We start from the raw sequence: 13,392 nt of genomic DNA, 5'->3' as shown, positions 1-13,392 counted from the left end.
GCATGTCTTTGTTCATATCTTAAAAAATAATTACTCTATGAATATCTGTAATAAAATTTAATATTATGTGTATTGATTTTTTTATTTTTTTCACTCCTTCACTTCGTACATAATATAGGGATTAGCTCCCTAGAGCGCACACAGCATTGAATATCTACAAGTTACAGTCATCTAAGCCCCCAGTGGCACAGCGGTATGTTTGCGGAGTTACAGCGCTAGAAACCGGGTTTCGATACCCGTGGTAGGCAGAGCACAGATAGCCCTTGTGTAGCTTTGTGCTTAACTTCAAACAAAAAAACAGTCATCTAATCTTCATCTATTACAAAGGCCTGCGAATTTAAACTTTATTAAAGTTATTTTGGTTTTAATAACAGATTTTCCATAATTCAGCTACGCAGATTTCCTAGAAAAAAGTGAATACTATTTTTGAAATCTGCGTCCGATTTGTAAAAAAATCCTTTCGTGATGATTTTTTTTTGTTAAGTCTAGTTTTGAGACTAAAAGATACTATTGTGGTTTTTCTTTTATGTATTGCGTTATGAGGCGATAGAGAAAAATGGATATCATTTTCGGATTGTACACCGTTCTACGGTAATTTCTCATGTAAAAAATTCAAGACAATAAAACCATCGCAGGCCTGTGTTATTGGCCTTATAGGTGAAACAGGAATTACCTTAAGCTTTTAAAAGTAACACCAAATATTTTTACTTCTAGTGTAAGCTAAAAAATATTAGATATTTTACATAAAGAAGAAACAAATCGACTATTGCACTCAAACCTTTTGTGGCATACTAAATAAGGTACTGTGAAAGTCATAAGGGTATTGTCAAAAATTACTTGATACCAGCCTACAATTATTATTCTCTTGTGAATGAGATGAAGAATTACCAGAAGGCCATTTTGAGTGGATTTTCTTTTTGCATGCTAGATTACAAGGACACACAAAAAAAACACAAAATACATTGACTGCTAAGGCTGTACACATATCTTTTACTAACACTTTAAAACGTTTGAACTGAATCTTTACTGTTTAAGATGTTTTTTGCCAAATGTTCTATTGGGATTTTACCCAATTCATTGCAATCCTTATTTTGAACCACTGTTGTGGGTCATGATATGATTTTGATTGAATCCTTTTTGAATTTTAAATATATTTTTTATACATTTGGCAAATTAAAGATTCCAGAGCAAATTATTAATGTATCTCTATAAATTAATATATACTTTAATATGAGACATTTTAACTAATCAGTATTTTTTTCTGTATTTGTTTAAATAAATTAATTTATCTTGGAAATTGAATAAAAACAGATAGGCAAATAATCAACTACTTGTGAGTACCCCATAAAGGGTGAGCACAGTACCTTAATAGTAGGGAAAATAAGAAAAAAAATTTCTTTAATACATACCAGTATAAAATGTAAGATAAGTTTTTGGTTTAACAGTTTTAATTTACAAATGAAGATTTCTCCTTCACAGTTTCCTTTAATACAAACTTTAGAAGGCTAAACATTTTCTGTTATTGTGGAGTATTTGTTATTGGTTTTTTTATTTTATTGTTTTGTTTTTCTTGCTGAAAGCTGGTATTGAGCCAACTAAGATATGAGATTGTGTGACTTTAAGTGTTTATTGAATTTAAGAATAATGTGTTTTGCATACATTTATAATTTTAGTTGTGATATATATTAGTAGCTTGTTTTGATCAGAAGTTTAATGATATGATGTTATTTATGTTTATTCATTCCTTACAAAAAGAAATTTCAGGATTTGACTACTAAGATTAGGGTATAGAACACCTCTGCTGGCAAAGTTATATTTTCATACTGTATCTGAGCCAGTCTTGGGTGCCTTTCTTTGATGTATGAATGATTTAAACTGTTGTTTTTCTTCCTATGAATAATCATTCAGTATTACTGACTTGTTTATACCATTTTTTGAATTAAATGGTTATTTTGTAATTTTATTCATCATTAACATCATTAGTGAATGTGATTAATTTTAAATTTAGCCTCTTTTTTATCATCACAAATTTTGTATGTTTTAGAGCATAAAATAAAATTTATTATACTGCTTAACTGACAATATTTACTCTATCTTTTTTATTTGTTTTGTTTGCTTCAAACAAATAGAAAAAAATATAAAACATTTAAATATGAACAGTTTGCTTGTAAGATCTATAAAGCAACATGTACAACCAGTGTCATTTCAAAATAATCACATGCTAATTGCTATTTTGAATATTTAAAGCAAAAAGTAAATTTATGATTACAAACAACTAATATTGAGATTTCTTTTATCCACTTGTTAATAAATTCAATTCAAAAAGCAAGTTGGATCAGGCTATTCTAGCACTTGATAAGATTGTTGAGAGATTCTGGTTTCTCCCCAGAAAAAGAAAAAAAAGTCCTATGGTTAACAATATTTCAGGCTCAGCATATTAGAGAAGTGAGAGTGCCAGTTAGACCTGAAAATACAGTGATAGAAATAATATCATGGACAATTCTAAGTCTTTGGACTTCTCTTGTATTACTATACTAGATATGTGTAAACAGTTTAGACTTTTTCGGTATGCAGGAAATTAGCAACATTTGCCTTTACTTGACACATATTAAAAAACACAAAAGAAGTGTTAGGAAAATGTGTTGGTACTTTGACACTAAAAAGTGCTGGGGAGAACCATGATTTAGGGTTATAATGGCTAATCATGTACTCCGTGTTTGTAGTTTGAATGACATTATATCAACCATTAAACTTGTAACTACTCCATCATTAACATTTTAAAAATATTTTTGTACTTCTAAAGTATGTAGAAAACAAATTGGCAGCCTTGTTGAATGAAAGTCAAAAGCAAAAATAATTCATGATGTTAATAAATATTTCAAAATCTGATTATACAGTTTTGGAAGGTGAGAAATGATAAATTTTAGCTGTGAAAAATTGCTGTTTCAGTTATAAGAAAATTTTTTTCCAAACATCTAGTTTGGAAAAGGACTTACACCTCTGTATCCTGCATGAAAGTGACATTAGGGATAGCTATAGGTGCTGTAATCCACTTTCTGCTATGTTCAGAAAAACTTTTTGGGAGAAAAAAAATAATTTTATTGAAAACGGGTAATGATTAATGGTGACAATCAATCAATTTTTAGGTCAACATATAAATAATTTTAAGTCCGTGTAACTGTGGTGTTCTAGGTGTTTTATAGTCTACTGTTACAATGTTAGTAGACTACTTGATATTCTGCCCCCAGTGGCATAGCAGTAAGTCTGCAGATTTATAATGCTAGAAACTGGGTTTTGATACCCATGGTGGGCACAGCACAGATGCCCATTGTATAGCTTTGTGATTAACTATAAACAAAAAGTTTTATGCTCTTTGATAAATGAGAAATTCAATTGGCAATGCTTTTCTTGTTTAAAATCATGTACCAGATAATAGTGTAGTAGCTGTAAGTTACTCGTTAGTCGCTACCACTAAGAACCAACTCTAAATATCTGACTTTAGCTTTTACTTTCAGTTTTAAATATTTATTTGATAGTTTAGATGTCAAGAAGCTAAAAATATTTTATGATAACAATATTTATAAAATCATGATGTCAGAAAAACACAAAGGTTCAAGAAGTCTTAATATAAAATGATAAAAACCCTATAACCTGAGCACTTTTGAAAGGTGGACCGTTTCCCAGTTTATCTCTGAAGAAAAAAGGTCCACCTCTCAAGCTCTTGGATTATAGTGTTTTTATCATTTTAATGTTTATATACTGTGATGGTTCGAAAAATTTTTTTCATTATTTTTCACTTATTCTCTGCTGTGTTTTTAATACTACTTGTTATGTGTGTATATAGCTGAGGTATCTTTATGTAAAAGACTGAATAAAAAAAAAAGTTTATTTAGAATTTTTTTTTGTTGTTGTTATTTTGATTAACATATTTGTAAACCTTAGTTCAAGTGAGGCCTTTTCTGTGTGAAATTATGCTTGTCAGAGATGACAGGTTTACAATTATGTGCTTCCCAGAAATATTCGTATTAGAGTTTTAAGTTAAGGAAAGTTCTGAAATGGTACTACCTCCTAACACCCGAAACTATATGATCTTGATTTGGCTTCTAAGCATTGCTAAAATTTTCAACAGTACACCAGTCTATTATACCCCTTCATTTTTTTATTTTTTATTTTTTTGCTATTGCAGCAACATGTGGTACACCAGTCATTGTTTCTACTTATTTGTTTTTGAAATGTTTCTGTTATACTTTGTGTATATCAATTCGAGATTTAATATTGCAGATGATAAAATTCCTGCCATAAGTAGATGCTGGTTTTAACGCTAGTCCCCAGGTCTCAGTAGTAGACGATGTCTACTGGGGAAGCACAGGCTTTAGTTCACAGGAAGTTTGTCTTGTAATTGGCTGGCAATTTTTTCCTCACAAGTTACGATTTTGTGCAGACGGATAGAACTACTGTGTGGAAAGTTTTTTCTACAGCACTTTCTACTTGATACTGTGCCTCCTTGTAATCTGCTGGGTTAGGTATTGTTGTAGTTTTTTCCAGGAGATCTGTGGGAAGTTTTTCAGTGTGTGCTTCTCACTCCCCATAGGTATACCCATGTTCAGTGAGTTTATGTGAGCTAGTGTGGATGCATCTAATTTTCACACTTGATAATTTAGGTAATTTGTGTCTTCTCTGCTCAGTGTTGGATAAGTTAGATTCTTGTACTTCTTTTAACATCTAGGCTACTTTAGTTTAAACTTGCATTTGGAGTTTGTTTATTCCTTTAGTTTTGTTTAAATTCTTACTCCTTTTCACTGTTAATGTTATTTAGTTTGTAAGTTATTTTTCATTACTAGTCACCACTTATTGGGGATTAGATTTGAGTTAAACTTTGTTATTGTTAACTGGGTACCTTTTATTCTCATGTTCTTTAGGGTAAGTCTTATTTTTGTGTCCTTTGTTTTATAGATTCTTTGAGTGGACTTATAAATTTGATATTTAAGATTTGTTTATTTTATCAGTTCCTTTAGTGGTTTTGTTCTTGAAGTGTTACTTATTGTTTTATGCTTTAGGTTGAATTCCATAGTTTTTGCAGGTTTGGTATTTTTATGTACTTTATAGCCTCTACATGTTTCTAAGTTTTGTTAGTTCTTTAGTTTATGTGTCTTTTTGGCTACACTTCACAACAGTCCCATGGTTTATACAGGTTCTATATGTGGTTTTCTGCCTTCTGTTTCACTGCCTCTCTATCCACTTTCCGAATCTCCTTCCCTCCTCCTTGGGATTGTACCAGTCATCTGACTGAGTCTGTTTGAGTCCTACTACACAAAGAAGCTATCGAACGAGTGGTGCCCACTCAACCATTATTTTACTCCCATCTTTATTTTGGCTCCAAAAACATGGGAGTTTGGAGTTCCATCATTGATCTATCTTGGCTGTAAACTTATCTGGAGACACCTTGCTCCACCATGGTGTCCTACCTCTCACTTTAGTTAATTTTTTGCCCCAGTGTCACGTCATTTTTCTTCAGTTCGTCTACGAGGGTTCTGCCTTCCAGTTCTGGGTGCTACTGTTCTTTCTTCAGCTCTGTATGTGTTTTGTTAAGTGTTATGATCTTTTGCACATCACATTTACTCACTGTGTCATCGGACTTATGCTTGTATATTCCCATGCCCAGTCAGTCACTCACACCTGCTTTCTTCTTCAAGAAGCTGCTCGGGTGGGTTTTCTCATGAAGTTGTAGAAGTACTTTACTACCTCCTTGCAGTATCCTATTAATTTGAGGATTCTCTTCACTTCCTGTCATGGTCATGCCTAGCCTTCTACACTTCAGGTCCAGGATATGGAATGGGAAGTCACTTTAGCCCTACCTACTCCTTCTCTCTCTGCAAGTGAGGTTCTATCTCTTTTGGGGGATGTGAGCTTCTTTGGAAGTTCTCATTCCCTTCATTGGATACTTCCCCTCACAATCCCTTGGACCATCCCATTTCCCTTCCACCTAGGATCAGGACTGACCTTGCTTGGTGGCTTGACAGGGACATGACCACAGTTGGGGTTCCCATTCCTCTGCCTCATCCTGCATCTCTCATCTGTTCACAGATGCTTCCTTAGTGGGTTTGGGGTTTTCCTTGATTCCCAGAGATTTTGGAATGGTGGTCATTCGAGGAGGCTTCTCTCCATATCCACATCCTGGAACCTTTGTTTCAGTTCATCAGGCTCTGTATCATTTCCTCCTCCCATTCTTGCAAGGGAGGGTGGTTATGGTTTATTCTGACAATTCCATTGTCATCAGCTTTATCACCAAGCAAGGGTGAACCAAGTCCAGATCTTTGTCTTTTCAGACTCTGGACTCCCTATACTAGGCTAATGACCACGACATAATTGGCTTTGGCAGGTCATGTTCCCGGAGTTATGAATCTTATGGCTGATCCCTTATCAAATCTATACCAGGCTCTCCACAGAGTGGTCTCTTCATCTTCAGGTATTTCTTTGGGGGTGTTCTGAACAGAGAACGCTACATAAATGTATGTGTTTCCTACTCACTGGAATGCCAAACTTCCTTCCTTTTTGGTCTCCAGTTCCTCACCCCTAAGCTCTGGGGTATGCGTTCAGCCAAGATTGCAGGGATATTCACCTACCTGCCTACTCTCTAGTCAGACTCCTCTTCTGGGTCTTTTCCATTATCCAGACCACTCCTTGTTGTGTTCTGCTGGGTTGCTCTGTATTGGCCAGCTCAGATGTGGTTCCCTCTGCTCTTGCCCTTACTGGAGAAACATACCCTGCTTTTTTCTCTGTCCTGATTGCTCCTCTGACAACTGCAATGTCTTTTTTTTATCCCATTCTCATCACGCTCCATGTTTCCAAGTGACGTTTGTCCAGTTCCATGCCTCACCTCAGGGACTTGCCCCTCATGTAGTATCTTTTCTTGGCTGTACCAATTGCCCTTCCTCCTTGTCTATATACCAGAGACTTTGGTCTACTTGCCATAGCTTCTGACCATCCTATTCTTCTGTCCCTCACCTGTCCTAGTTCTTCATCTAGTTGTTTGATCAGATTTGTCTTTTTCAACTGTTACTCTTTATATGGTTGCCCTGTCAAACACCTTCCATTCCATTCTCCCACTTCTAGTAAGCGTTTTCTGCCCTAGATATTTCCCTCCTTTTCTGTTCCTTTCATCTGGTCCATCCACCACATTCCTTTCTTCTGCCAGAGTAGGATCTCAATGTTACTCTTCTTTCCCTGTCCGGTTCTCCCTTTGAACCCATTGCAATTTGTTTCTTGTACCATTTTACTTTTTAGACTTAATTCTTCACCCTCCTGGCATGCAGTCATCATTGTTCCGATATTTATACCACCCTTTATCATTCCTTATATGTTATCTAGTATTGGAATCGGGCCTTTCTTCTCAGGACATTAGCTGCCCAGGAAGGTTGTTTTGCCTTGTCTCCTTTTTCCTTATAATCCTTTTCCCACCTGTATTCCTGTTCAGATCTGAATCCTTTCCATTGTCCAGCTCATTCCATGCTATTTTATTTAGCTCATACTGCTTTCATTCATTGTTTTCCTTCCTGTCTGATTGTTCCATGGTATACCTCTGTTTCTCATGATCTTTCACATATTACACTCACTGGTTGGGTTTGTCAACTCGTACGATATGCATATTTTGACATGTCCATGCAGGTTGCCATCTTCATAATGTTTCTTCACACCAAATTTGTCATCTAACCAAGATTTTAGCTGCTTGAAACTGCCATTTTTTGAAGGAGATCATTCAGGCTTGGATGTGTACAATTCCCAATACATTTGTCACTCTTTCTCAGCATATCATAGCTGTGTCTTTCTTGGGTGGTTATCTTCCTCCTCCTGTGGGAATTCTACACACATCTGTTCACTTTTGACTTGTGTAAGTCAACATTTTATTATTTTTTATGTTATTTCATTGATATACATCATATTTCAGGATCCCACCTGGTGACAGATGTTGCCTAGTCAGGTATGTTGAATTTTATATCTTAGCACTAAATCTGTATACTTCTAGAATGCTCACTGTGGAAATGAGGTGTTTCTATAAGACCACCAGCCACTTATCTGGTGGTGTGTATCTATCTATTTCTATGTATATATATTTTATTATCACTGTATCATATATCAAAGACCATCACTCATCGACTTCATGAGTAAAGCAGATAGGGATTTTTGCCCATCTCTACTAACCTGTGATTCTTACAATCATGGTCTTTCTGCTTTTCAAAATAGGGAAATGCAGACACCTATTGCTCTGCCTCCAGTGTGTAATTCCTCTGGATCCCTCAATGCATATCCCCCACCCCCTTCTTCTAATGGAGCACGGTGGTCCTTGCCACTTCCAGCTCCCAGTTGCTGGAGTGATTGACTGTGGAAGTTTCCTCAAGAGTTGAATTTGTATGATAAAACAAACTTCATAGTTATATGTACCCACTCTGTTAGAACAGGGATATCATTATTATATTTAGTATTATACCATATCATAATATACTCCATACAAGGCACTTCTCCCAGATGTTTTTTGCTTGGATGGACCGATCTTGTTGATCTCTAATTATATTATGATACAGATATAAAACATTCAGTCTTGTGCAAGGTGCTTCCACTGAATGTTTTCTGCTCGGATGGACTGCACTTGACATACTCCATAATATCACAAGGTGCTTCCCCTGGATGTTTTTGCCAGGGCTGACTGCACTTGGCTATCATAATATATATCCAAGATGCTTCCCCTGGATGTTTTCTACCCGGGTGGACTGCACTTGGCCTATTCATATATGGTCCCTTAGCTCTAGCCACGTATTCATATATCAGATTATAGGAACCTTCTTGCAATCCAACTATCATTGTGTCACGTGCTCATGCTTGTTACATATGTGGACATCTTATATACTATCTGTTGTCCATGGGTGGAATCTGTCTTTCATAACATGATGCCTGCCTATTGAGTTCTGTCCTACGTGTCCTACTTTGTTTGTTACTGGGCAAAGAACATACCTATTCCAGAAGTAGTGCCATACCTCACAGGTGGGTCTCCTTTTATAATTGTGGCACACCTGTTCTTTCACAGCAGTTGTTCTCTGCTTGTTTGATTACTTTTGCACCTTCACAGCCCGTCCACTTTTGCAATGTGGGATTCTAGCTTTCGGTGAGAGGAGGTAGTACAATTTCGGAAGTTAACATTTTCTAACACTAAATTAATTAACATTTTCTGGTAGGTAATTACCTCTTCTCACCCACTTCCTCCCCACTGATTTACTGCTGTTTCTGGTTTGTATCTGCCAATTCTCAAAAGTGAGGATTGTGCTGCAATGGTAGAGGGAGCTATCTATGCTAGTATAGATGGCACAGTATGATTGGTGGAGGGTAGTCATATGATAAGCACACATTGCTGCAATAGCAAAAATGAAGGGGTATAATAGACTGGTGCACTGTTGAAAATTTTACCAGTGCTTAGAGAGAAAATCAAGGTTGAGATAGCTTTGGGTGAGAAGGGGGGAAAGTACCTATTGGGAATACATTTTCAGGGTAAGAAAATGTTAATTATCACTAAGTTTTAAATATATTTGTATCATAATTATAATATTTTATGTATCTGTATATTAGTATGCAAATTTTTCCTTTCTACTTTTCTTAGGACTTTCTATAATCTAGACTATAAGGGCATCTTAGAAATCTAAATTAACTTTAGTAGTTAATTCATTCAAAGTAAATTATAGAGAATCTGTATTTTATTCCATTCCAAAATTTTTGATTTCTTTTAGTCATAAATGATAAAAATTTGTTTTGTATGACAAAGTATGAATTCAAGAAAGGTTAAGAAAACATAATCTTATCTGGGTTTATGTATTTAACTACTGAAAGACAGCATCTCAAGCAGTGCATCATCCCTGCTCATGAGAATAGGGTTCTTACCCTCTTACCTGAACAGACATGCCCTCGTCCAAGCTTGGGGTGGGAGCTGTACCGCTATAAGTAAGTGAATGCCTCTTTCTCAGTATTCTAAATTTTTCGTTGCATAAAGTTGCATGCACACTTGTGTGAAGTTATGCTTTTTGATAATTTATTCAATTCTACTTATTGGTATTTATATTTTGTTTATAAAATCTGTAACAAGCTATTTCAATTATGAACTGATCTTCTAAGAGTTAATAAGGATATAGGTTTTTGATTTATTCTTTAAATTACATTCTATAGTAATTTGTAACAACATCAATTTCAATGTATTAATGTTTATGCCTATGTTTGAAAGCAGGGCAAACATTTTTATGGTCAGTCATAAATCAAATTGTATATTGCTTTGGATTTCAATGCACTGCTTGGGATTAATTAAGACTTGATTGCCTTGGCTTCCATGTAATTTCCTTGCTCTGAGAATGCTTTTTACATTTTTTACAAAAAAATCTATATGAAGGTTGTTGTTCTTTCTTGACAACTCTTAAGATTCACTTGGACCTATCCCTTTCATAAATTTTTCAAAATGCCCTGATATTTGATTAAGGTAAAAAGAAAAAACTTGCATTCTTAGTAAAATTACATTTGGAAATGGGTGTACAATTATGTACTTCTGAAAATATCTGTAGTAATTACATATTATATCTTGCAACATTTTCCATGTTCTCTAATCTTGCCTTTGTGTAAGTATTCTATAACCTTCACTTTAATTGAGCTTTAAATAGTTGTGTACTAAGTGATGTTGGGTTAATGAGTAAAGGTTAAAGATATACTTAAGTTTATGTATTGGATTTGTTGGCAGAAAATATATATTGTTGTTTTTTAACAGGACTGCTAGTAATTGTAATATATGGACATATGATATGGTAAGAAATGCTGTCCTGGAACTACTGAGAGAAATGTCCCAAAGTTCTCTAGCCAAAATCTGCCCTCTGCCTCAGGTATTATTATCCACATAAGAATTACATATGATTTTTTCTAATTGTTATATATTTATGTAAGCAGTTGAACACATATACATATTGGTGATCTAATTACTTTAAATATAACTTTATTAATATTATATATTTATCTGGATTGGAGATTTTAAAGATAGTATAATATGTGAAACACTAATTTTTTTTCTCACTTGGACATAAAAACAAATAATAGTTGATTTGTTTTATTAAATATATTTATACATCATGAATAATTTTATTTTAAAATATATGAACTTCCTTCACCCAGACTTTGAAGAATGATTGCAATTTGACAAATTACTTATCAAATCTTCAAAAAAATGCAGGCAGAATTTTAAAATGTTTGCTTTTGATTAGTGTTTCTGTAAATGTTATTCAAAATGTTTTGATGAAATGATGAGTAATTGAAATTATTTTGAAATTACAAAAAGTAGATAATAAAAGTTGTAAGAATTGTAAAACTAATGAATGAAGCATATGAATATATGTAGCTTAAGTTTGAAAAGTCTAAACATGATTCATTAATATAAAGGCTACTGTATTGTGGTTAAGTGCAAATGAATGAGGGGCCTGAAGTATTTGTAGAAATCATGTACTGAATTCTGCTTAATTGCACAATGAAACTTCTCAAATATACTTTTTTACACCCTTTGTATTTGGCAAAACAGGCATTACTTGTGCAAGATGTATATGCCTCACTTTATTTGGCCATCCCTTAAAATTGGATACTGGTCATTTTTACCATTTGTAAATATGTTATTGTTGTAAAAGTAATCTTCATTTGATTCATACTTGTGTATGGATAATGGTAATTTTTACACCAACTGTCTCAGTCATGGAAAACCTAAAACTGTAACATTAATTTATTACTTGAAAACCAAATTAAGTTGATAAAAGAACATGAAAATCATTCAAAATCATCACGTGCATACTTGCAGAAATGATGGAGGTTGGTAAATAAGCTACCAGAGATACATAATTAAACATTAGAATAATAGTGTAAAGCAACACTAAAGGAGCAATGCCTGTAAGCTGATAGCCAAACAGTCCAACTGACCAGCAAATGGCCACACGAAAAAGATTGCTCATAACAAAACAAATGAAACATTTCTGACAATCATGCTTTCCTTGAAACACATTTCAAGTATGTACTTAGAAAAGAAGTTGCCATTCCCTAATTTTTTCAGAAAGTTTTGAGCATTAAAGATATTTACTTCTATTCTAGTTGTTATATATATACAGGTAAGACAAAAGTGACCACCTCTTGGAATTGGCTTCATATCTTGTTCTTAGTCTTGGCTGCTTTACATGAGCTTCACTTTCAGTCAAATGAATAAAGCCAGAAGGCTCAATTTTGTAAAATAAAAATTTGTAGTAAATAGTACAGATTCAGTTTTTGAAACAGCAGTTTAAATGCTGTAAACTATACAGTATAAGAGAATGTCATAGCTTGTGTGTTTAAACAGGGGGTGGCATATCACCTGATTCCCAGAACAACAAGTTTTACCATTATACTTTGCCTGTCAGATGAGTATCCTTTCTTTATTTACTTTTTAATGCAACTTTGAAATTACCAAGTCATTACTATTATAAGAATAAAATAGCAGTGCTGCACTTGCAATATGTACTGCACAAATATAAATTTGCACAATAAATAAAAATAAACCCTCTATTTGGTAAATTATAAATGTAAATATAAGAGGTTGAGCTATCCTTTAAAATTTCATTTATCCTTTCTAAATATTACATTTTAAACTATAATGCATACTTTTTTATATAATGTATCAAAATAGTTATTTTCCAATTTAAAATTTTTCAGATTAACATGAAAAAAGTATTGCATTACCTACAGTGCTTAATGCCTAACACCCAAACATCACACGTACATGTAGTGGTATGTGGGATACTAAATATATTAAAACTATAAGTTAAGCTTGTATGTTGTTAAATGTTTAGAAACACAAGACATTTAATTCCAGCCAACTTAGAATTGGTTTTCATGTTCTTAAACATATTTATGACAATATTGGACACAGATGATTTGTAATCAACCTAGAGAATTGAATAATGATAACTTATTTCACTTATTAAGCAAATGCTTACTTAGTCCAAGTAAAAACTTAGTATTTTTGATATTCTTCAAGTAGCCTAAATTCAAAATCAAACAACACAATAGTTAAGGTAATGTCAGTTAGTTTTGTAAAATAAAGCATTTGATACTTGTAACTTTACCTTACAAAAGGAATGAATAAGAATTAAATCAAAGTGTCGGTGGAGACTGTCCGTGACCTGAATTGGGATGAGTTGGAGACCTTCATGCAGCCTGGGGGTTCAGAGTTGACTTTTCATCGTGAACCTGAATATACTGGGGAGAATTTAGACTCTATTTGGTGCTCTTTCTTTCACTAGAGCTGTCACTATTGAGGGCTCATCTGATTGACCACCTTCTGCCTCTTTTCTGCAGTTAGTT

General features: G+C 34.0%; 1 protein-coding gene across 4 annotated transcripts in view; it reads left to right on the top strand.

Annotated features, from left to right (window-relative positions):
- LOC106459322 overlaps positions 1 to 13,392 on the top strand; it is a 124,490-nt gene that overhangs the window by 73,322 nt on the left and 37,776 nt on the right. For 3 of the 4 annotated variants that reach the window (XM_022385987.1, XM_022385966.1, XM_022385978.1), the window contains exons 5-6: positions 9,874 to 9,984; positions 10,793 to 10,904. In XM_022385987.1, the coding sequence (XP_022241695.1) occupies positions 9,874 to 9,984; positions 10,793 to 10,904 (223 nt within the window). The remainder of the gene's footprint in view (positions 1 to 9,873; positions 9,985 to 10,792; positions 10,905 to 13,392) is intronic. The other variant, XM_022385972.1, reaches the window with a different exon arrangement.

Source organism: Limulus polyphemus, unplaced genomic scaffold (assembly GCF_000517525.1).
Source record: "Limulus polyphemus unplaced genomic scaffold, Limulus_polyphemus-2.1.2 Scaffold27, whole genome shotgun sequence".
NCBI lineage: Eukaryota > Metazoa > Arthropoda > Merostomata > Xiphosura > Limulidae > Limulus > Limulus polyphemus.
This window is presented reverse-complemented; position numbering and strand designations above follow the sequence as displayed.